The 23,919-nt window shown below is 52.7% G+C and overlaps 1 protein-coding gene across 1 annotated transcript in view; it reads left to right on the forward strand.

Moving 5' to 3' along the window:
- The first annotated feature begins 1,579 nt into the window (after positions 1-1,579).
- PADI1 (peptidyl arginine deiminase 1) overlaps positions 1,580-23,919 on the forward strand; it is a 35,676-nt gene continuing 13,336 nt past the window's right edge. The window contains exons 1-10 of the mRNA XM_088790229.1: positions 1,580-1,980; positions 16,113-16,293; positions 17,466-17,538; positions 18,165-18,226; positions 19,477-19,594; positions 19,723-19,848; positions 21,710-21,882; positions 22,032-22,138; positions 23,179-23,302; positions 23,715-23,822. Coding sequence (XP_088646355.1) covers positions 1,889-1,980; positions 16,113-16,293; positions 17,466-17,538; positions 18,165-18,226; positions 19,477-19,594; positions 19,723-19,848; positions 21,710-21,882; positions 22,032-22,138; positions 23,179-23,302; positions 23,715-23,822 — 1,164 coding nt within the window. The 5' untranslated portion in view covers positions 1,580-1,888. The remainder of the gene's footprint in view (positions 1,981-16,112; positions 16,294-17,465; positions 17,539-18,164; positions 18,227-19,476; positions 19,595-19,722; positions 19,849-21,709; positions 21,883-22,031; positions 22,139-23,178; positions 23,303-23,714; positions 23,823-23,919) is intronic.

Genomic DNA, 23,919 nt, shown 5'->3' on the forward strand with positions numbered 1-23,919 from the left:
TTATGCCATTTATATGTTTCCCATCTTCTTAATCAGGCTGGGGGCTCTTGGAGGCCGAGACCGTGTCCCCCTCTTGCCCCATCAGACTGGTAGTTCCCCAGACAGGCAGTGTTCCTTCTTTCTCCATCTCTCTCTTTGCCATCCTCCCATCCCAGACCTGTGAACTGGGGGAGTTCTGGTTGTCCTTTATTTCATTCTGCCCAGAATGAGAGGACCCCATGCTGAGGAGTGGTGTCCTGTGATTCCTGAGGGACCTCCCCCTCTCTTCACTCCTGATGCCCCATATGGAGGGAGCATGTCACTTGTAATTCATTGTCTCCACTCAGAGGTCTAACAGACACTTCACCTCTAACAAGTCCAACATGGAACAGACAACACCCCTGCCTGCCTTGCCCACCCCCAGCCTTCCCCATCTGTCTGATGACAACTCTATCCTTCTGGCTGCTGGGACCCCAAAAAATCCAGTCACCCTTGTTTCCTCTCTCTCTCATGCCCATGTCCAATCCATCAGCAAACCTTATCAGTTCTATCCTCAAGATACATTCAGGATCCAACCACTTCTCCCCATCTTCACTGTTCCCCCCAGGACCAAGCGACCAGTATCACCTCTCGCCTGGGTGATGGGGAAGAGTGTTGCTGCACTGTCTGGTTTACCCACTTTACTTATGTAACTTATCATCTGCTTCCCCAGAATATAAATGCCGTCAGAGCAGAGGTTGTGGTCTGTTTCGTTCATCCCCATTGCCTGTGTCCCCATCACCTGCAGGAGTGTCTAACACAGAGTAGGTGTGCAACAAATGCTTGTCAAACGAATGAATGAAATTCCATAAACACCCTGAGAGCAGGTGGGAGCCAGCACTCACCAGAGCTGAGAGGAGGGGATTTTTAGAAACGAGTCAGCCCTCCCTAGCACATTGCTCTGGGTTCCTTCTTAAATGTCGTTCCCACTCTCACTGGCTGGCCAAGGGTGCTCTCCTGGGGTGGCTTCCACCATCTCTGGAGTCAGGGTACAAGGGCCTGACTTCACCTTTTGGGGGCTGGTATAGTGCTGTGCGTCAGCTGGAGCTGGGTGCAAGCTCTGGCTCTACCACTTACTACTTTGCAGTGTGACCTGCAGCCATGATTCTCTCCCTATAAAATGGGGATACTAGTAATAATTACTAGCATTTCTTCTAGTGAATGTTAGGTCCTAGTGCTGTGCTGTGCTGAGCCTCTCTCTCACACATGGCTCACGTAATCCCCACATCAATCCAAAGGACAGATACTATGGTTACAACTGCCATCTTACACGGGGGGCCACAGACAGGGAAAAGAACTACCCAAAGTCATAAGCTATAAGAGGCAGAACTGGGATTGGAGCCCAGGCACTCTGATTGCACTGTACTTTATATGCTACCTGAGCTTCTAGCATATGAGATAAGATCTGCAAACTGCTTATCCAGTGCCTGGCACATAGACAGAACTCCTGAAACTGAACTCCTGAAACTCTGATTTCATTACAGTGTGGGTGCAGGCACCAAGAGTTTGAGGATAGAGGCAGAGCTAGGAAAGGGGAACGGGGGCTGATGGGGAGCTTGGTAGTCTTTTGTTGGCAGCTGAGCCCCCCACCAGGGGCACCAGCTGAAGCTCCCCTTCTCCATTCCCTAGAAGTGGCCTTGGCGCCTCCTCGACTGGCCTCCCAGGTTGACTGACCTGAGTGAGGAAAGCTGGGCATGGAGCCAGGAGGTGGGGACTTAGCTCAGGCAGGCTAATCAGGTCACAAGGTGAAATTAAAAGGGAGGAGAAAAGCACCAACCCATCAGAACTCACACTCCTTCCTGGCGACGAGGTGTCCAGGAGAGGAGCTGGAGAGACAGGGTGTGCGGAGGTCCGGAGCCAGGGGCACAGGATGGCACCTCGGAGGGCTGTGAGGCTGTCCCTGAAGAAGCCCACCTATGCAGTGTGTGTGGTAGGAGTGGAGACGTACGTGGATGTTCACAGGTGAGAATAGAGAGGTACCCACCTGGCTGCAGAGGGCTGGGCTAGAACAGAGTACTTCGAGGCAATGGGGTGGGCGCCCAGTACCTGTTCTCACAGCAGAGCTGGTGGAGTTGGGGCCTTGAGGCCTTGAGGAGGGGCTGGGCTAGGGTGTTAGGTCCACCTCGGGGCTCTGGCTCCTGTGCACCATGGTCAGACTCTGGCCTCAGGCCCTTGGATAAGGGTTCCAGCTCTGTGCCCTGGGGCCAGGCTTGGGGGTCCGGGCTCTATTTCTCATATCTGAGTGGAATTTGTGTGGAGTATCAGAACGGTTGCTCAAGATGGAGAGTAGGCCGGGGCGGCCCCCAATTTCTTGCCAACAACTCTGAGGTCTAGAGTTGGGGTGTGTGGCAACTTGATTTTTGGAGGCTAAGTAGGGTGATAATAATCAGGAGGGAGTGGTTAGGGGACGATTCAATGACTTAAAAAAGGAAAAGAACTTGCAGCAAGACCTGGGGTTGTGTTTGCGATGACGATGATGATGGTGATGGTGGTGGTGATGGTGGTAATGGTGGCAATCATGACACCTGAGGGAAGCAGAAGCTTCAACTTCTCTTGTTGGCCCAAAGCCTCCCTGTCCTGGCTCTACCCAGATGGGGGCAGATCTAGGGACCTGACAGCCTCAGTTTCCCCACCTGGCCACTGATGGAGTTAGACCTGGGGACCTCTGGGGGCTTTTCCAGCTCTGACACACTAGCTGTGGATTCTTGCTGGATCAGATAGGGCTGGAGGGCCTGCAGATAGGGGGCTCAGGCCTGGAGCCCCCTCCCAGAGGAGGTGGGGGCTGGGAGCTGTTACACGGTGGGGATCTGAGCTCCTACTGCCCTCTTGGGTCTCAGTACCTGTGCTCTCTCAGTGTGTTTCATGAACGCTGGGCCCAGCTTCCCACCTGGCCTCAGGTGAACCTCTGCCCCAGAAGCCACCTCTAGGGACAGGGCTGAGGAAGAACAACCAGGAGCCCTGGAGGTCAGGCTTTGGCTCTAAGTCATGCTGGGAGCCCTGGGATAGGGCTGGTTCTCTAGGAACTAGGTGGCCAGCAGAGATCCTATTTTCTCCTGCCCCCTTTAAAAAAATTTTTTTTTTAATTTTTCTATTACAGTTGACATACAATATTATATTAGTTTCATGTGTACAACAACATAGTGATTAGACATTTATATAACTGACGAAGTGATCACCCCAATAGTCTAATACCCATCTGACACCATATGTAGTTATTACAATATTATTGACTATATTCCCTATGCTGTACTCTACATCCCTGTCTCCTGCCCTTTTAACATTAGTGTTGCCAGACCTACAAATGAAAATACAGGATGCCCAGTTAGGTTTGCATTTCAGATAAATGGTAAATAATTTTTTTAGCACAGTAGTTCTCCCTTACCCACGGTTTCACTTTCCACGGTTTCAGTTACCTCTGATCAACCATGGTCCAAAAACACTAAATGGAAAATTCTAAAATAAACCATTCTTAGGTTTTAAACTGGGCACTGCTCTGAGTAGCGTGATGAAATCTCAAGCCGTCCCGTTCCATTCCTCCTGGGATGTGAATCACCCCTTTGTCTAGCATATCCACCTCTCTTCATGTCATCACGTAGGCATTTTGTCATCTAAAATCATCACAAGAAATAGAAGTGTGAGTACACTGCAATAAGATATTTCGAGAGGCCACAGTCCCATAACTTTTATTACAGTATCTTATTATAATTGTTCTATTTTATTATTAATTATTGTTGTTAATCTCTTACTGTGCCTAATTTATAAACTAAACTTTATCATAGGTATGTATGTGTAGGAAAAAACATAGTATATATAAGTACGATCCAAGGTATTGGGCATCCACTGGGGGTCTTGGGATGTATCTCCTGCGAATAAAGGGACATATTGCATGGGAAATAATTGTATTTTTTAAAAAATCTGCTGTTTAGCTGAAATTCAAATCTAGCTAGGCATCCTGTACTTTATCTAGTAACCCTGCTTTAACACCAAGGGCAGGGAAGAGGTCTCTAGTGAGCCCCATCTTCCTGATTCCAGACCCCTGTTCTCCTCCCCAGGAGGTGGCTGTTCCTGGAAGGTAATTTGAGAACCTCAGGCCCTATGGGGTGCTGGTAAGGCCAGAGCATTTGGCTGGGAGCCAGGAGACCTGGGTACTGGTCTAGCTTTGCCTCTGACTTGCTATCTGGCCTGGGCCAAATCACTGGCCCTCTGAGCCCCGACAAGATGAGCTGAGTATCTTCTTCAGTTCAGTGTGGAGACAAGTCAGGCCTACCTGGCCTGACTCTGGAACTGGACCGACGGGTTCTTCTTATCCTAGTTCCATTTGTGGCTTGCGTGACCCTGGGCAAGCTGCTTCCTCATCTGATAAATGGGGAAACATTAGTACAGACCTTAATGGGTTAAGGGGAGGATAAATGAGATACTCGTACATAGGGTCTCCTACATGGTTGGTGCCCTGGGAGTGGGAGGTGCTCAGAGCAGTGATGGCTCCGTGGGTTCCCTCTTCTCCAGTATCTGTTCTTCCCATCATGCCTCAGAAGGTAGAAGGAGCAGAGGACAGATCAGGATGTGTGACAGATAGGACGAGGCTGACTGTAAATCTCCTTTGGGATCACCAAGCACCTTAGCATCCTCAAATGTGGGCCCCTGCACAGTTGCAGGGCACAGGGAAGCTGCCTGGGTTGTTCGTAGCTGCCGTGCTCTGGTTGACTCTGGGAGTGGTTGATGCTTAGGCGTCCTGAGTGAACCCTTTGAGAGACATCTACCCAAGGGCCACAGCCACTGAGAGTCTCTAAACTAGAAAACAGAAGTTTATCCTGCATTGGTGTATTCTGATTGGTTTAGAAGTAGACCTTAGAAGCACTTCCTGCCAGTACAGTCTGCCACAGGTATAAAAAGGGGGACGTGGAATTGTCAAGACAGGTGGAAGAAGAGGGTGTAGCATTGTCAAATGGAAGCTCACTCCAGGGACTGCACTGGCCAGGAGAAAGGGGCTACACTTGATAATGAACTTGGGTCTCCCCAACCCCATTGCTAGTTGCCTTGCCGGCTCTGGTCAAGCAAGGGGTTTCTATTTAGGCTTGCTAGTAGAAGCGGGGAAGCCCCCCAGAAGAGGAGATGTGCCAGTCACTGAGCTGCCCAGAGTCTGAACCCTCCAGGAGAGCCAGTGGAGATGTGCGTGTGGGGGTGACATCATAGGAAGTGATTAATTTCTCCAGGTGCTACGTGGACTGATTATTTGGAGAAATATTTGTGTTTGCGGTACTTGTATGCCCCGGGATATCCCAGCCCAAGGAACCCTTAGAAATCTCCTGACTCAGCACGAGCTATAGTTCCTACCCTCCTCATCGCAGTGGGCTACCTTACCATCCTGTCCCCCTCACCCCAACGGGCTAGCTCACCACCCTGATCCCCTGCGTCTGGCCAGATTGCCCTAGCTGGCCCTGTCCTTGCTTGGAGGTTGATACCAGAGGACTCATGCCAAAAAAGAGGGGCTGGGCAGTGAGGGGAATCTATGAGTGGTCCAGCCTGGTCCTCCTTGTCTGCCCAAAGGCCAGAACCAGAGCCCCAGGCTGGAAGCCATAATGAACGTTTTATTCTTAGGGAATGGAGGAGAAGGCTGGCTGGGCGGGAGATGGGGACAGTCTCCTGGATTCTCCCCAAACCTCCTCCAGCCCTGCAAAAGCATCAATGCGAAAGAGACCCTTTGGATCAGAGATTGCTGGAATCCCACGAACACAGGGAGGAGGGTCTGTGTAGGGCCTCTCAGATGAGTTGGAGAGAAGACCCAGGCCACTTCCTTTTTCTTCCTTCTTCTCTGTATTTAAAAAAACCCCGAAAATCCCAAAACAGAGTTATAAAACTTCTGGTAAATATCTTCTTAAGGTTTACATTGAGTAAATTAATGCTTTTAACTTGCACCGAAGTAGAGTGAGGCATAATTGTGCTTCTCATGTGGTAATTATAAGATGGATGCCAGCACTAATGATGGTGATTGACGGGTCTTGACAGCCAGGCTGGGACAGAGGTTTAAGCCAGGTGAGGACCTTCTCTCCTTGCTCCATCCTGTTGCTACATTGCATTCCTTCATCAGAAGTAATGTTAAAGTTTAAATTTGAGGGTTCTTGAAGAGGCCTGGGTCCCTCATAAGTTCCACGGAGCCACGAGAGGACTGAGGGCTGTGGGCTGTGGACATGGAATAGGGGAGTGTATGTGTTCTTGAAACATAAAATATTGGCATCAGGGAGCGCCTCAGAGGCCATCCTCCCCTTAATGCTACAGATGTCCTTGTTGCCACCTGCCATTTTCAGACCGCTGGGAAATCTCTTCTATCAGTCACTCTTTCCTCCCCTGTTCTCGCCCCATAACCCCTCCCCTGTGCCCCACCTCCCCCTCTTATCACTTCAGGTCTTGGTATCTCCTCTGACTCTTTACCTTCTGTCTTCCCTTTCCAGCACCCATCCCTTCCAACCCCTCGCGCTCTCTCTTTCCTCTCCAGGACCCGCCCTTCCGCTCTCAGTAGCTGGGGCCAGCCAGGTAAGCCTACTCTCCTGAGCCAGTGGACCCTGAGAGAAGCTTCCAGATGCAAAGAACGGGGGTCGCTCACTAGTGGTGGAGATGCCTCTTCAATCCCAGAATGCTTTCCCTGTGATGTGTTGTCTTCTCCTTTGCTCTGTCCAGAGAAGCTTCCACTCCCTTCTCTGGTTTCCAAGCAGCTGTTCAGCTCTGTCAAGTGGTCCTGACGCTCAGAAATGTGGGGCTGGAAAGATCTGAGATTCATTGCGATGACTCCTGAGAACAGGATGGCAGTAGTCCTCACCAGCTGCTGGGGGTCAGGCTGTGTGCAGACTGTGTGAACTTGACCAGTCACTTCCCTTCTCTGAGCCTATTTTCTTCCAGGCCAGGTGACGATAAATATTGCCTGTCGTTTGTACCTGTGAATTGGGCCCCCACTCTATAGATGAGGAGTTTCATAATCCACAGAGCACAGGGATGCTTTTCCTCATTTTGCAGGTGGGGAAGCTGTGGCTGAGAGGGAAGTGACTGATGACCCTGACTCTCCATTCAGGGCTTTCTCTCAGTGACGATCTGGTTCCCAACCCGTTTGCCTCTGCTGGGAAGGCCCAAGCTGCCACCCCCTCCTAGCCAGCCCCCATTCCTGGGCAGGCAAGTGTCCACTTAAAGGAAGGCCTGGCCAGCCTGGGCCCTCCTTCCAGGATTTTGGTGTGTCCCTCCTTGAGCAATGGCAGGACATTAGGCACCCGTGAGAGGGAGAGGACACAGCCCTGTTTGACTCCGGACTTTGGAGAAAATGCCTGCCCGTGATGTGGGGTCTGTGGGATGTCAGCTATTGCCCTCCTCTGACCTCTGTTAGCCACAGCCAACCCCTGGGAAGACCAAGGAGAAAGCCACACCAGGCTGGGGGTCTGCGCCTTCTGTGGCCTTTACCCCACTGCAGTCATTTAACAAACGTCACTGGCTACCTGCTCTGTGTCCAGCTCCGGTTTGGGCTCTGGCACTCGGAGATGATACGGCCCATGAGTGGTTCCCATCTTAGTCTGGAGCTAAAAACCTTCAAGATGTGGATGCTAAAAATCTCATAGCCAATCAGGTTTCTTGGTCAGGTCGGAGAGTGGAGGGAGGTGCAAGAATCCTCTTCTCCACTGACCCTCTGTCTTCCCCAGGGCCTGCCTGTCCCCTCATACCCTTTGTGACAGTAATGACAATGATGGCAGCACTGACTTACATGCTTCCAGTGCTCACTGAATTATCTCAATTAGATCTCACAACAAGCCTTTGAGGTAGGGACGGTGATCCCCATTTTACAGATGAAGAAACTAAGGCACAGAGAGGCCAAGAGATTCTGATCTGGGAATTTTCTATGTTGCTGGGTTAATGTGAAGCATAGAGTGGGGGCAGGGCAGAGGATGAGCTTTGGATTCAGACCCAAGTGGGGTCAAATCGCTGCTGTGCCACTGTCACCTTGTATGTGACCTCCCTCTGAATTTCAGTGCATCTTCTGTAAAATGGGGAGAGGAATATAACTGCCCCCCTCAGCATACAGGTGCCATGGGAATGGAATTAGAATGAAGTAAAAGCATGCTGTAGGCTATGATGTACCTGCTCCGTGTGGGCCCTACCCTTGTCACCCTGGGGTGATTCATCTCTCTTTTCCGGTGCCCAGTGCCTTACATGCAGTAGGTGCTCAGGAAATGCATATTGAGGCAGAACAGCCAGCAACAGTAACAGGAGCCCCGTATGCTTCTGGGGAGCTGCCATCCTTTAGGACTGGAGCCCGTGAGGGGCTGGCCTGTCGGCCCTGGCGGGTCTCAGCTCCAGGCAGAAGCACCCACAGAGCTGGCTGCACCAAAGAGGATTTGTTGGACCCTGCTGGGTGGTCCCATGGCACTTCCTGGGGCTTCAGTTCAGGGATCTTCAAGTCCAGGACACCTGGAGGGTGTCACCTCAGGGGAGCCTGTCAGGCAGGTGCTGGCCAGGTGTGAATGTGAGCCACAGGCGTGGCTGGCCTGGTCTGCTCAAGGGCTGCCTACTGGCTTGCCTTCCCATCCAGTTCGAGATTATTCTCCCCTCCTGCCCTTGCCTCTCCCCAGCACAGTGCCCTGGGCAAACCTTCAGGGCACACAGGTCCTTTGCCACTCCCCATACCCACCCACCCAGCTGGAGGCTGGGCCAGCACCATTCTATCCTCCCTGCCTAGACCCCAGTCCCTAAGGGCTGGTGAAGTCCAAGTGGCAGGTAGGGTGGATGGCATGGAAGGAACTTCACCATGACAGCTGCTTTTCCTCACCCTAGAAACCACACGGTAAACTTGAGATAAGGTGTGGCCTGCAGAGCCCCAGTGGGTGGAAGCTCCTGAGAGGCAGGTTCCAGCCAAGCAAAAAGGAAAAGCTTTTTAATTACCTGAGTTGTCGATGCATCGAGGAGTGTGAGGTAGTGAGCTGTCTGTCACGGGATGTGTTCAAGTCCTATGCTGGGCAAGGGACTGAGAAAGATCACCTTTGAGACTCGTCTCTGAGCCAAGGCCTAAGCAGGCACTCCACAGTCTCCTTGTCTTAGGGCAGGCAGAGGCCAGGTCATGGGTGCCATCCTCTTGTCCTGTACCAGCCTTACCCCTGCAAGGTTTAGCCGGTGAGGGGCTGGCCTGTCGGCCCTGGCGGGTCTCAGCTCCAGGCATTGATGGGGGGTAAGGGACATGGCTTTCCTGCCTTGGTGCCCCTATATCCTGCCTTAGGCTTCCCCTGCCTGCTCTCAAGGACGCACATGGAAGAATTTGTACTACAAATTTCAAAGTTTTCTTTCTTTTTTCTTTCCTACATCTTCTGGTCCTACTGGAGGCAGGCACAGGGCACACACAATCTTTTTTTTTTTTTTTTTAAAGATTTTATTGGGGAAGGGGAACAGGACTTTATTGGGGAACTGTGTGTACTTCCAGGACTTTTTTTCCAAGTCAAATTGTTGTCCTTTCAATCTTAGTTGTGGAGGGTGCCGTTCAGCTTCAAGTTGTTGTCCTTTCAGTCTTAGTTGCAGGGGGCAGAGCCCACCATCCCTTGCAGGACTCCAGGAGTTGAACTGGCAACCTTGTGGTTGAGAGCCCACTGGCCCATGTGGGAATCGAACCGGCAGCCTTCGGAGTTAGGAGCGCGGAGCTCCAATGCCTGAGCCACCGGGCCGGCCCCCCCACACGCTCATTTTAATATCAGCCAGGATAGACACAGCAGAAGACAAACCTGTTGCTTCCTCCCCACTTCGCCCTAGCTGTGACCCCAGCAAGTTACTTCACCTCTCTGAGAAGATTTCTTCATCTGCTCAAAGAGGAGATGGGAGGGGTGTTTTGAAGTGTAGATGAGACCACAGGTATCAAAAGTTGAACATGTGCCTGGCATATGTAGTAGATGCTTGAAACACCACCCCGATATTACCTGTGAGACATTCTAGCCTTGTGCCTTCATATACCTCGCCAAAGCGAGGAGACGTGGCTGGGAATTACCTGTTGATTTGCAATTCTCCAGCTTCACACTTTTCGCCTCCTCTTGGGAGCTTCTCTAAGAATTGACTCCATTGTCCTTGCAGCCTCTTTACTAACCTGGTGCACTAGGTCTGCCCTGGCACGGGTGTGGGGACGTGGCAGGACGAGTCAGGCAGGACGCTGCTCTGGCTGGCACAGGCGGACTGTGAAGAGGCCCCAAGGAGGATCTGAACCAGTGCTGTGGGGACAGAGGAAAGGACACGGGGTTCTGGGTTCTGGCCCCAGTGGGCTGAGCTGTTGGGGGGAAGAGTAACAGGAACGGCGATGGTGGCATCTAACACTTCTTAAGTATCTACTGTGTGCCAAGCACTTTTTCATTTTTTATTAGTTTCAGGTGTACAAAACAATGTACTAGTTAGACATTTATCATTTATACCCCTCACAAAGTGACAACCTCCCTCCCCCATCCACTACCCCTCTGACATCGCATACAGCCATTACATTTCCACTGTCTCTATTCCTAATCCTGTACTCCGCTTCTTGTGACTATATGTATATAAAATTATAGTTGACATTCATTATTGTTCAGCTTCAGCTTCAAGTGTACAGTGCAGTGATCAAGCATCTACACCATCCCTGAAGTGGTCTCCCTAATAAGACAAGTGTCTATCGGACACCCTATAAAACCTTTACAACATTATCGTTTATATTCTCCAAACTGACTTTCATACCAAGCACTTTAAATGCATCAATTCATGGACTCCCCCAAAAGCCCTAGGAAGTAGCTCTTTGGATTATACCCATGTTACAGGGGAGGAAAATCGAAGCTCAGAGCAGTTACGTGACTGGATTTGAGGCCACGCTCTGTGGGAGCCCACAGCCTGCTCCACGGAGGAGGTGGCATTTGAAGTAGGTCCTCAAGAATGCAAAAGATTGTCCCCTTTCACAGCTCCCTGCCCTCACCCCCCCGCAGAGATGGAGGAAAGGCACTGGGGGGCAGAGGGCAAGGTGAGGGCACCGGCTCATCAGCATAACCCTGGAAATGATGATAAAGACAATAATGATGATTACAGATAATCACACCGCCAGGGCGGTTTCTGTCTCCTGGGTGGTAATGACTGTAGTTCCTTTCATTTAAAGGGGTGCTTTCAAATCCATTACTCGGCCTGGCCATGAGTTTGGAGACAAGCCAGGGCTGATTATGGGGGTTTGGCTGTGTCTGGGGGCTGCACCACAAGGCTCCGCCAAAGTGATGCAGCAGGGGGAGATTGGGAAGCTCCTTCCGAGCAGCTCAGAGAGCTGGTGAAACAAACCCCACTGGGGGGCACCCTGGGGCTCACCCCAAACTCCCACTCCTGCTTGTTCGACCTGCCCCCCAAGATCAGCCTTTAATCTGTGGCCGCCACCCACAGATCCAGGAGCCTGAGAGGAGAGACAGTGTGAAACCCAAAACCCAGGCAGCCAAGTGCCTGCCTGGCACAGCCTGCCAAGCATGGGCACGGGCAGGAAACCACAGCCCCTTCCTTCAGTTTGCAAAGCTCCTGCTGGGGCGGCCTCAGCTCTCAGGCGTCTTTTTCACCCTGAGAGGCAGCATGAGAACGGCAACCTGGATGGGATTATAGGGGGGCCTCGAAGGCTGTGGAGCCAGGACTCGGACAGGCCCCTCCCCCAGAGGGCACATGAGACCTGGGCCTCAGCCCTGACCTTTAGGTGTCTCCTGCAGGAAGCCGCTTTCCCCCAAGACCCGTCCTGTCCTTGTAGGGACTCACCTGGCACGTGCAGGGGATAAAGAAGCTGAGACCAGGATCCTAGCACCCCAGCGAAGGGTGAACTGCTGAGCAGGAAGGTGTGGGGCAGGAAGGCGGGCCAGGCTGGGAAGGTCCTGAGGGCCCCCGAGGAATTATACCGGTCCTTTTCCCCTCTTCTTCCATCATCATCTTCATCATCATCATCATCAATGTTGTTGTTGTTGTTACTGCTACTATTTTCTACCAAGACTTCAAATAAGGGGTTGTGTGGCCCGGGCTGTGACTTGGAAATGTCAACATTTGACCAAACCTGGGGATTGGCTCCCTGGAACTCCCCACCCCTCAAAAGAGCTGTGTCTGGTGATGGCATTCCTGGGTGGGGTGGATCAGGGGTCTCCCACGAGATGGAAACCATTATGCCACCAGCTGGGTGCCCTGGGCTTGTGCCTACTTGCTCTCAGGATGTGTGGGCAAGAGCTCTGGGGCCAGGCAGATGCTCCGCCACTATCTCAGCTCCGCCACCTCCCAGCTAGGCCATCCTGGGAAAGCCAGCCCACATTTCTGGCTTGCCTGGTCCTCACCCATAAAATAAGCATTCGTGGTGTCCTGGTCCATGCCAGCCACTGAGCTGGGTGTGGAGATGACAGTAGTGCCAGAGAGAGTAAAACATAAAAAGTTGCTATATTCTAGAGGGAGAAATGGGAGAGACGGGTGGTAGAAAATACATCAAATCAACATAATATGTCAGGTGACAAGTGCCATGGGTAGAAATGAAGCTGGGTCATGGGGTTAGGGAGCGTGGGGTTCATGGCGCCATCCGTGTCACAGTCTTACTAGGGCAGTCAGGGAAGACCTCTCTGAGAAGGAAGTTGAGGGAGTGGCCCTTGGGATATCTGTGAGGGAAGAAGAGAACTGCAAATGCAAAGGGCCTAAAGCGGGAGTGAGCCGGGCACGCTGGAGGGAGAGCAAGGAGCTGGCTCTGCAGGAGTGAGGGGTAGGGAGCCACGAGGTCAGGCAGCCATCTTAGGGCAGACCACAGAGGTTCCGTGGAAAGGTCGTGAACAGGAAGGACATTATGTGACTTTTGTTTTAAGAGGATCCCTCTACTGCTGTATTGAGAGCAGACGGTGGGCGCCAGGAGAGAAAGCAGGAGACTAGCCTATTGGAAAAATCCATGTGGACCAGAGTGTTAGCCAGGGAGGAGGTGAGAGTGTCATCTTCTGGAGATGTGGTGAAGGTTTGCCAAGGGGCTGGATGTGAGTGAGAGGGAAGGAGAGGAGACCAGGATAAGCCCGAAGGTGCAGTGGCTGCTGACGAGCTGGGGCAGGAGGTGTGGATGGGGCGGAAGTGAGGAAATAGGAGTTTGGTTTTGCACATATTACATTTTAAATGCCTGTTAGACACCCAAAGGAGATGCTAAAAAGTCAGTTAGCTATAAGAGTCTGGAGATGGACAAGTGGGAGCATATCGATGTGGGAAATGGACGTTACCAAGAGGGTGAATGTCGACAGAGAGAACTGAGCGTGGAGTCCTGGGGCTGGGGGGCCGGAGCCAGCTGGACAGTGAGGGATCCTGTCCATCACTGAGTATGTCTATTCCAATTACACATTCTGGAATTGGGGTAAGAAAAACACAGGATGGGTTTGGGGACCCATCGGACCCACTGTGAGGGGGACCTCGGCGAAACCCATCAGCCACCTGACCACCGCCTCTACTCTGCCTGGGGGGCCACAGTGACGTTTTGGGTCTCCTGAAATTATTGTTGGTTCAGAGCCGTGTCCAGTGACACTAGAAAAGTCTGATTATTTCCTTTCCCCATGCACAGTCACCCTGGGCAAAGGCTGTAAGTCCCCTAGGGAAAGGCTGGAAAAGGTGAAGAATATAAGTTTTTAGCAGTGTAGCAGGCTCCCGCTTCTCCAAGGGGAACTGATTGTCCATTTTTTAGCAAGTTGATGAGCCTGTTGTCAAACAGAGCCATTATTTAAAATTAAACTACGTATACTTACAATGAAATAAATCATGTTAAAAACAAAGGTAAGAAAAACTCACAACACGTCCCTTCCTTATTATTTTACTACATCCTACCATTATTGATGTTCCGGAGATCATTTACCTCTAGAAATAGTTACACACGGGGTGCTACTATGCGACGCTTTGCAACTCTGAGTTCAGTGATTTGAAATTGACCAGAGTGGGAGACCTGGGTTTCTATGGCAACTGATTAAATAGTGATGAAGGTCATGACAGGTGGGAGGATTCCTGAAGGTGTAATGGTTCCTGGGGATGGTTAAGGCCACGAGTGTGGGGTGAGCGAGATGAGTCTGGCCTGAGCAACCTGTGGGGCTCAGGGGCCCCTTCCCACCCCAGCCTCATCTGTAAGATGAGGGAATAATAACTGCCTTGTGGGGCCCCATCAGAGAGCTAGGCACTGAGTAGGATGGGATTGCTGTAACTATGACCATTGTCAACATTGTCAATGGAGGCAGTCTGATGGGGACCGAGTGACCCTGGTGGGGTTAGGGGGAGGTGTCCGGTTTCTCCAGAGGGTTTAATGTTTGGGTGGGTGGGTTCTCAGGGGTCCAGGAAAGGATGGGGGCAGGAGGATATATCAAAGGACTCCTCTGGCCTTGACATCTTTATAGTCACGTGGGTGTTTGTCAGTAGACTTGATCTTGGGTGGTGACCTTGAGGCTGATGGTTCTGCCCTGGCAGGTGGCGGTGGGGAGCCCTGACATGCAGGGAGGGAGAAACACCGACATCTGGTTTCCTCATCTGACTTCCTCACTAGGCCGTGAGCTCCATGTGGCCCAGGGCCTCATGGAACCCTGAGACTCAGCAGAGTGCTCAGCACAGAGGGAGCGGGTGTTTATTCAGGGAGGAAGAAGGCAGGCTCACAGGCTCACAGAGGCCCTGCTGGCTTAGCTCTGGGTGCCTGTAGCCTGAGTTTGCTGAGCACCCCCTTCTCTATGGCCCAGGAAGCCTGGGCCCCGCATGCTGTGGCTGGGAACAGCTGGTGGTGTGAGGCCCAGAAGATGAGAACCCCAGGCTGGGTCCTGGCAGACTGAGAGCTTTTTGGCCCCCGTTTATGGAGCCCAGAGCTCTGGGTATCAGCTGGATGGGCTGTCACGGATAAACAGAGAGAAGCTGCACTGGGTACTGGTACTAGTCCAGCCCTGTACAACTGAGTACAGATGGACCCTGCAGACTCGGAGAAAATGAACCCATTCATTCATTTAACAAGGGTTTATGAGCACAGCCTCTGTGTCAGACACCATTACACGTGCTGGGGATACAGCAGTGGGCAAAACAGATAAAACTCCCAGACCTTGGGGAACTGACCTTCTAGCAGGAGAGATGGACAATAGACAACAGCATGATTAAGAATCAGAGCAGAATAACAGGGATGGGGAGAGCAGGGGAGAAGACGGGGCAAGGTGCAGCATTAAATGGAGTGATGGGGGGCTCACTGAAAAGGCGACATTTAAGCCGAGCCCTGAAGACGGTAATGGAGTGAGACTTGTGCACATCTAGGGGAAGAGCATTCTACGCAGAAGCAACAGCCAGTGCAAAGGCCCTGAGGCAGGACAGCCAGGCAGCTTCATGGAAGAGCAAGAAGTTCAGAGTGGACGAGGGAGAGTATAGTGGGGAGGAGGAAGTCATGAAAGTGGCAGGGGCAGATCAAGCGGGACCTTGGTTGCCATTGCGGGGACTTTGCCGAGTGTGATGGGAACCACTTCTTCTGAGCAAAACAGGACAACGCAATCTGGTGTGTGCTGTGTGCGGAACAGACTAGAAGGGGCTTGGCAGCCTAGGAGACCCGTGAGGAAGTTGCTCAGAAATCCAGGGGGCAGGGATGGCAGTGGAGGTGGTAAGAGATGGTCAACCAAGTGATTTCCTGTTGGATTAGAAGCATGAGAGTGGGACGCCTTGGGATGGGGGTGGGTGCCCAGAGGTTTGCGGTCTCTCTGGAGTCTTGGGGGTGCGGTTGGAGTAGAGGGTTAAACGTCTTGGCTCAGCTCCATCTCCAGCTCTCTTTGGTCTGTCTTATGTCCTGGGTTCCACGGGAGTTCTGCAAAAAGGATTCTGCCACTAAAATAAATCTCAACACCATTGCTTTGCTCCAATCCCCTGATTTTACAGATGGGGCGACTGGGGCCAGGAGGTGATGTGTCCAGGGTGGGTCACATAGGGGTCAGTGGAGAGCTAGCATGGAGCCCAGGCTGCCTGGCCAGTGGCACTTCCCCCACTGCTCCCCAACCCAGCTGTGGGGAGTGCTGTTTGCGTGGCCTGGCTACCTCAGCCACCACCCTGCGGTGGCCTCTCTCCTGAGACCTGGACCCTTTGCCCTTTCCTTTCTCTGTCAGCAATGTGCCCAAGGGTGCTGATAGCTTCGAGGTCTCTGGGAGCTCTGGCGTGAAGATCTCCGTGGTCTATGACCCAGCACGAGGGACAGAGCCCACAGGGAAGGCCCGGTGGCCCCTGGGCGCCAGAGTGGATGTGATCATGTCTGTGGACACAGCTAGTAAGGACTTAAGCGATCTCAAGGTAAGAGGCCCCTCCCCAGAGTAACGGGCTGCATGTCCCCACCCCCACCCAAGGTAAGAGACCCCCAAAGCATACCCCCATTCACATATCCCCTTGCTCAATCAAACCCCACAAAGCATTTGACACCTGCATCCACACAGCACAACTTGATACAACCCCACAGACACCTCAAACACGCAAACCCCCCCAGCATGCAACATCACATATATATGCAAATGAATTCGCCTATAAAAACAGCCTGCCTATTCACACCTCAGGTTCACAAACACCCCCACACAAATCCTGACTCAACCTAACACAGACCCCCAAACAAGCCCCTACTCTCGTATAGGCAGGACCACGTAGCAACAGCTGTGCACACCCATGCATGCAGACGCGCGTACATACGTGGATGTGCGTGTATCTCCCACATCTAAGGAGTAAGGGAGGCTCCTCGCATAGATGACACCCTCCGCATTCACCTCCAGCCATCCACCACACACACACAGTGACCCACTGAGTGGACAGGAACAAAGCAGGGACCATGAAGCCTTTGAGAACAGAGACCCTGGAGCCTGCCATGGGCTCAGGTCCTACCACCTCTGCTCACTAGCCATGTGCCTGCAGGCAGGGCCCTGAGTGACCTTGTTGCAAATGGGCTCTGTCTACCAGAGCCATCCTGGGGGACGGTGGAGATGGCCTGGGTAGAGCCCTTGGCGTGAGCTCTGGACCATGGGAACAGCTCATGACCACTGGACGTTATCAGGGGATGGGGTCATTGTTCCTATTGTATAGGTGAAGAAACAGGCCCGGAGAGGTTGAGGAACTTGCCTAAGTCAATGGTGACAGCTGCCCCTTCCCTCGTTCTTTCTCTCTAACATGCTTGTGGATTCCTGAGGGTCCAGCTGCTCCCTCTGGGATCTGCCCCCACCCTGTCCAGCCCTTTGCCTTTCTGCCTAGCCCTAGGAGCCAGGGAGGCAGCCACGACCTCTCTAGCTGGACAAGGCAGCTCGGAATCCAAGCCGGGATCCTGTGAGATGTGGGCCTTCAGCCTCGGGGAGGAGCTGGGGGCCCCCATGCCTGCCCTGCCTCTAAGTAGGGCTGTTGGGAGGTGTGGATCACCCCCACAGCCCCGACACCACCATCTCTGAAGGGGCGGCTGTGCTGGCTTAGGGCTGACCATGTCCCCACAGGTGAAGGTCTCCTACTTCAGGAAGCATGAGGACAGTGTCCTGGGCCACAGCATGCTCTATCTCACTGGCGTTGGTACGTACCACCTGCCTGGCTCTGGTACTTCCCCTCACCCCTCCGTGTTGGCTGTGGAGGGCCTTAGAGAAGCACTGAGTGGAAGCCCATGGCCAGCTTCCTTCACAATCAAGGTGCGTGACTTCTTCAGGGGACTTCTGTCCACTCTAGAACCTCAGGGAAGGAGACTCAGCAATACCTAGGGCCACAGGAATCTAGAAACTGCACTGTCCCTATGTCAACAGGTAGACACATAATGGGCCTCCGTTGTCCAGAATCCCACCTCCAAGATCCGGCACTAAACCCTGGACAGTCCCGTGCCCTTTCAGCCTCAGCCCCGGGCAGCCGGCTCTGAGAACTATGGAACCAGAACCCAGAGCCTCCGGCCTAAACCTCAACCACCAGAATCAGGGCCACCAAGAGCTAGCTAGCAATTCAGCACATGTAGATGAGCAAGAAATTCAAGACGTGAAGACTTGGGTCCCTCGGATACCCAGCACCATATGGGGCTGCCACAAGGGCCTCCCAGAACAGGGCTTCCTGGTCCTCATGGGCTTAGGGAGGGGCGAAGCTTTCCCAGCCCTGGATAATATGTGTGTGAAGATGGGACTGGCTGAGTGCCTCGTGCCCCTTTCTTCCCTTTCCAGACATCTCCCTCGATGTTGACACAAGCCGCAAAGGCCGGGTGAAGAGGAACCGAGGTGACAAGGTGAGGCTCTCCTGGCTACCCCAACACAGCAGGGTTGACAGGCAAACCTGGGGATGGTCTTGGGGTGAGATGGACCCTCTAACCCGAAGGGTGATGGATTCCTAGGGTCTGGGTATCCAACAGTGTAGGGAACCCATCCGGGGATTGCCAAATTGGCACAAGGGGGTGTGATGGACATGCTGTGTAACTCCTGGAAAACTGCTCAACCTCTCTGGGTCTCTCTTATGCTACCTTAGCATTGGGACTGGTTCTTTTGCTTGATACCTTTTCTATTTCCTGGGCTGTATTTGAAACCCCAAACATGGTAGATGTTTCATAAAAGGTTATTGAGTGACTGAATGAAGGCAAAAAGAAGACAAGGCTTCTAGTAGTGGAGGCTGGGTAGACAGCGCCAGTTAGACCCTGAAGAGTGAGGAGGAAGATGGGGTAAGTTCAAGGCAATACCCCACAGGAAGTATCTGGAAGCCATCCTAGGAGGGTAGAAGATGTAATTTATAGGGAAAGACCCCAGAGAGGAAGCCTGGATCAAACGGCTTTGTGGAGCAGATGGGGCAGGGATGCTGTGGATGGTTGTGCAGGTTGTTCACTGCACAAAGTTGTTTGGGCAAGGTGATGACTGGGGCCTATGATACAAATCATGTCTCAGTCCCTGGCCCAGGGTAGCCCTGTATGGTCCCCCAGACCTTAGTTTGAACCCCATCTATGTGACTTGGGGCTTACTTCCCAGAGCCTCTTTTCCCTCTTCTGTGAAATGGGAACGTGAGCCCTGCCTTGTAGGCCCTGGTGGGAATAAAGTGGAGGCATGTCAGGAAGAGCTTTGATCACAAAGGCAGGGCTCCAGCCATCTTTCCCGCCTCAGTCAGACCTCCTTGCAGGACCTGCAGGACTATGGGTGGACCTACCCAGGGGAGTGGTGGGAAGAGGAGAGTCTCCCAGGATTCTCCAGTCCCATCAAGGTCAGGGTGAGCAGGTTGGCAAAGGCTGTTTCTCCCTTCCTCCTCCAGTGTGATGGCTAAGTGGGGCCACTGTGTACAGTGGTGCAGGTTGTTCACTGCACAAGTGTAGAATGGCTCTGGGTCTAGAGACCTGGAGCTCAGTCCCCAAATCTGTGAGCCTTCTTTAAATCTTTAAGCAAACCCAGGATACAAAAGTCGCCAAGCTAACAAAGTGGCTGGCCTTAGCCACATCCAGAACCTCTTCCCAGAGCCCCTTGGGTCCCACTGACTCCAAGACCTCCTGTTTTGCCACAGAAAACCTGGCACTGGGGCCCCGAGGGCTACGGGGCTATCCTGCTGGTGAATTGTGACCGGGACAATCCCAGGTCCAGGCATCCTGACCTCGCCGACAGCCGCCTGACATCGCTGGATGGTGAGTGACAGAAGGGCTATGTGGCGTTGCCCACGGTGATGGTGTGGGGTGGTAAAGGGTTGGGGGGTGGGGGGAAGCCTATTGATGAGGTGGAGGGAAGGTTGTCTCAAGGATGTCATTGTCTTCAGACCTGAAGGACATGTCCCCAATGGTGCTGACCTGTGATGGCCCTGACAAGTTCTTTGACAGCCACAAGCTGGTCTTGAATGTGCCGTTTTCTGATTCCAAAAGAGTAGGGGTCTTCTGTGCCCAGGGTGAGTGGACTGGTGGGGCTTCTTCCCACCCTGATCCAGCCTCTGCTTACCAAATTCTTTCTTTTCTTGTCTACATCTCTCCCTTCTTTCCATCACCTTTCCTAACTCTCACTACAATGTACAAACAGACACTCCATCAGGACACAACATACTACCCAAGAAAGAGGTTCGATAACTACTTCCATTTTACAGAGGGAAAATCTGAGGCTCAGATGCATGAATTCACCGTCTTCAGGTCACACACAATTTGGGTTAGAACAGGTCTCTTGAGTGAATAAGAGCTGCCTGAAGAGGTGCCCCTCTTCACAGACACTGTGGTCTTCCGCATGTCCCCCTGGATCATGACCCCCAACACCCAGCCCCCCCTGGAGTTGTATGTGAATAAGCCCCCCCTCTTTCCACTGCCCCCATCTCTTCCCCTCTTCCCTCCTCTGGTCAGTCAGTGTGAAAGGAGCTCTCAATGCCCGACAAGCACTGTCCAGGCAGGGTGAGGTGGGGACAGGAACCAGCAAAGCTGAGGCCCAGGCCTGCCCTCAGAGCTCAGCTGTTCTGCCAGAGATTTAATTAATCCAAGAAAACACAAGTCCTTCATCCTGAAGTGCCCTTACTCATTTTTATAAATAGGAAGAGGCCTCTCCTGCCACTTCCTTCTTCCTCTTTACACTCTTCTGTTCAAACTGACCCAGAACTTGTTGTTCTTGCTAAATGAACCTGGCAGGAACCAGAATGTTCCTATGAATGTATCAGAGGTGGGAGTTCAGGCAGAGGCCGGCTTGAAAACACTTCTCGTGATACCAGAACAGAAATAGTCACAGTGAGTGAACTGACAACCTTTCCTTCTGTGAATAAGAACGGGCCAGGGTGACACTTTCCTCCCAACCCTCACAGGAAGACAAAAGGGGACAGGGAAGAACTACTACATTTTTCAGCTCAATTTTACTTGTATTCCATTTTTTAAAAAAAAATCTTTTATTTATTTTAAGTGTGTTTTTCCAGGACCCATCAGCTCCAAGTCAAGTAGTTGTTTCAGTCTAGTTGTGGACGGTGCAGCTCACAGTGGCCCATGCGGGGATCGAACCGGCAACCTTGTTGTTAAGCGCACCAGGCTCTAACCAACTGCGCTAACTGGCCGCCCCTCAATTTTTTTCAATTGAGGTGAAATTCACATCGCATAAACGTCATCATTTCAAAGTGAATAATTCAGTGGAATTTAGTACCTTCTCAATGTTGTACAACCCCCACCTCTATCTGGTTCCAAGACATTTTCATCAACATCCACACCGTACCTAAGACCCTGACTCATTAGCAGTCACTCCATGCCCCGCCCGGCTCCCAGCCCCTGGCAACCATTCATCAGCTTTCTGTCTCTATGGATTTGCTTATACTGGATATTTTATATAAATGGAATCATGCAGTAAGAGGCCTTTTGTGTTTGGCTTTCAAGGTTCATCCATGTTGTAGCAGGTGTCCGTCCTTCGTTCCTTTTTGTGGATGAACAGTGTTCCACTGTATGCGTGCACCATATTTTGTTTATCCAGTCATCAGCTGATGGACATTTGGCTTTTCTTCACCTTTTGTGCCAGCCGCTTTTATCTCCTTACCTGATTTAAACCTTATACTGACCTCATGAGAAATATAATGTTAGCCCATTTCACTGATGAGGAACTGAGAGAGGCTCAGAGAGGTTGAGTCATTGAGCCAAGGTCACACAGCCTACGTGTGGCAGAGCTGGAGAGGAGCCCAAGCAGATCTAACACATAGGTGGCTCTGCCCCTGGTTTCCTCTCCTCCTGTCCTCACAGCCCCACACCCCTGTCCCAGCACTGTCCCCGCCCCCCCAGTGCTGACTCTGTTTCCCCCAGGTGGGAATTCCCTCTCAGACTACAAGCAGGTGCTGGGCCCCCGGCATCTGTCTTACAACGTGGAGCGGCAGCCAGGGGAGCGGAAGATCAGATTCTATGTGGAGGGGCTCACCTTCCCTGACGCTGATTTCTTGGGGCTGGTCTCTCTCAGTGTCAGCCTCGTGGACATGGGGGTATGTATGGCTTTGGAGGTGGGGATAGGGGCTGAGGAGCTTGGGGGACCAGTTTGGAGGTTCCAGGGCTGGGCAGGCTGGGCGCCTGGGGGTCTTGAGGCCTGATGGGGCTTCCTGCAGGGCCCACTGAGTCCTCCTTTCCCCCCCAGAACCTGCCTGAAGAGGTGCCCCTCTTCACAGACACTGTGGTCTTCCGCATGTCCCCCTGGATCATGACCCCCAACACCCAGCCCCCCCTGGAGCTGTATGTGTGCAGGTGAGGCCTCGCCTGACCCCCCTGGCAGCTCTCCCGCCATCTCTGGACTGGTAGAGATAGGAACAGAATGCTGTTCTGGGGTTGGCCCCTCACTCAGACTGGATGGATTCATTGAGGGCACCCACGGGCACAAGCTGGGCGCATCAGGTCTGTCAGCCCCACCTGCCCTGAGCAGCTAAGGCTCTGGCTGAGGTCACTGACTTAACCTCCAGTGCCCTGCCCCCATCCTGTCCTGCCTGAAGCAGCCCCGGAACATTTTGGGTTTAGTCCAGGCAGTGGGACCAGGCCCTGGTCAGGCTGCAGGAGACCAAGTCTCACTCTGGTGTGGGTGTGCTTCTGGGCCTGCAGAGAACATGGGACCCCAGCCTCCAGCATCCATTGAGAGCCTTGGCCCATCCCAGGTCCCTGGTCCTTCTGCCATCTTTCAGAATCCTTGTCAGGCCCTTTGATGGCCGGGTGAGCCTTGATTGGCAAGGCAACTCCAGGCTCCTGCATCACAGGTCGGACCAGTGGAAAAAGTCACGGTTGATTTGGAACATCAATCAAAAGGCGAGGAAGGGTATGGCCAAACAGGTTTGCTCTGCTTACCTGGGTCTAGGTGTGTGCAGTTGTTCAGAGGGAATTCTCTTTCCCTTTGCTCACTAACCCCACCCTGACTCCTTTGTTTAGGTCAATTGTGTGGAACAGGAGTAGGTGGGCTACCTGCCCCCTCACTACCATCTTACCTCGTGAGATCCAGGTCCCCCTTCCACAGCTGTCCCTGCTGGCTTCAGTGCCCCACCTCCGGGCTCCGTAGCCCTGGCCTTGCTCCTCACCTTGCACGTACCGTCCGATGTGATCTGGGGGCATTATCCGTCTCTGTCATTAGCCCATGAGCCTCTCTAGGGCAGGGACTGCATTTGAACCCCTGCATCCAGCAGGCACACAAGGCCTAGTACAGACTGGATCAAGGCCATCCCGTTCATCCCCTACCTCTCTGCCCTAAGGCCAAGGCCACAGTTAGAGGTCATTAGTACTCTCCCCCACCCTGTGTTTTCCAGCGTGTTAGACCGTCATGGCTCAAATGAGAAATTTCTGAAGGACATATCTGCCCTGGTATCGAAAGCCAACTGCAAGCTCATCATCTGCCCTTGGATTGAAAATCGAAATGACCGCTGGATCCAGGTGGGTGCAGGAAGTGACCCTGGGAGAGTGGGGGCAGCCAGGGACCCCGTCCTGCACCTGGCTTTGGGGAAGGGGACCTGCACAGGTTCCTAATGGCCTTGGTCTCCCTGGGAAGCCAGGCTGCCTGGGCACCAGGACTGGGGGTAGGGGGCATGCAGCTGATAGGACCACTCCCCGCTGTCTACATCACTTGTCTATCCTGCTCCCCTCCAAATGCCCTGGTCCCAGATAGAATCCTGTCCTGGTCAGGTCCCCAAGGAACCTCACCTCCACTTCTGCCCCCCACCCCCTGCACTCTCCAGGTCTTGGGGAGGATCTGCTGCCCCACCCTGCCCCAGACCTGGGGGGATCATCCTGTTTTGAAAAATCACGCCCGAGGAGGTTACTGTGGTCTTTTCCTTTCTCCTCCCAGGACGAGATGGAATTTGGCTACGTGGAGGCCCCTCACAAATCCTTCCCAGTGGTCTTCGACTCTCCCCGAGACAGAGGCCTGAAGGATTTCGCTTATAAGAAGATCCTGGTAAGTGGCAAAAAGCAGAGTGGGGAACCCTTGGGTGGCCCCTCCTATAGGATCCCCAGTTTGTTTTGCCTGGTCCTCATCCTTTAGGGGGCAAAAA

This window comes from Rhinolophus sinicus, chromosome 14, assembly GCF_057876585.1.
Source record: "Rhinolophus sinicus isolate RSI-liver-muscle chromosome 14, RSI-T2T, whole genome shotgun sequence".
Lineage (NCBI taxonomy): Eukaryota > Metazoa > Chordata > Mammalia > Chiroptera > Rhinolophidae > Rhinolophus > Rhinolophus sinicus.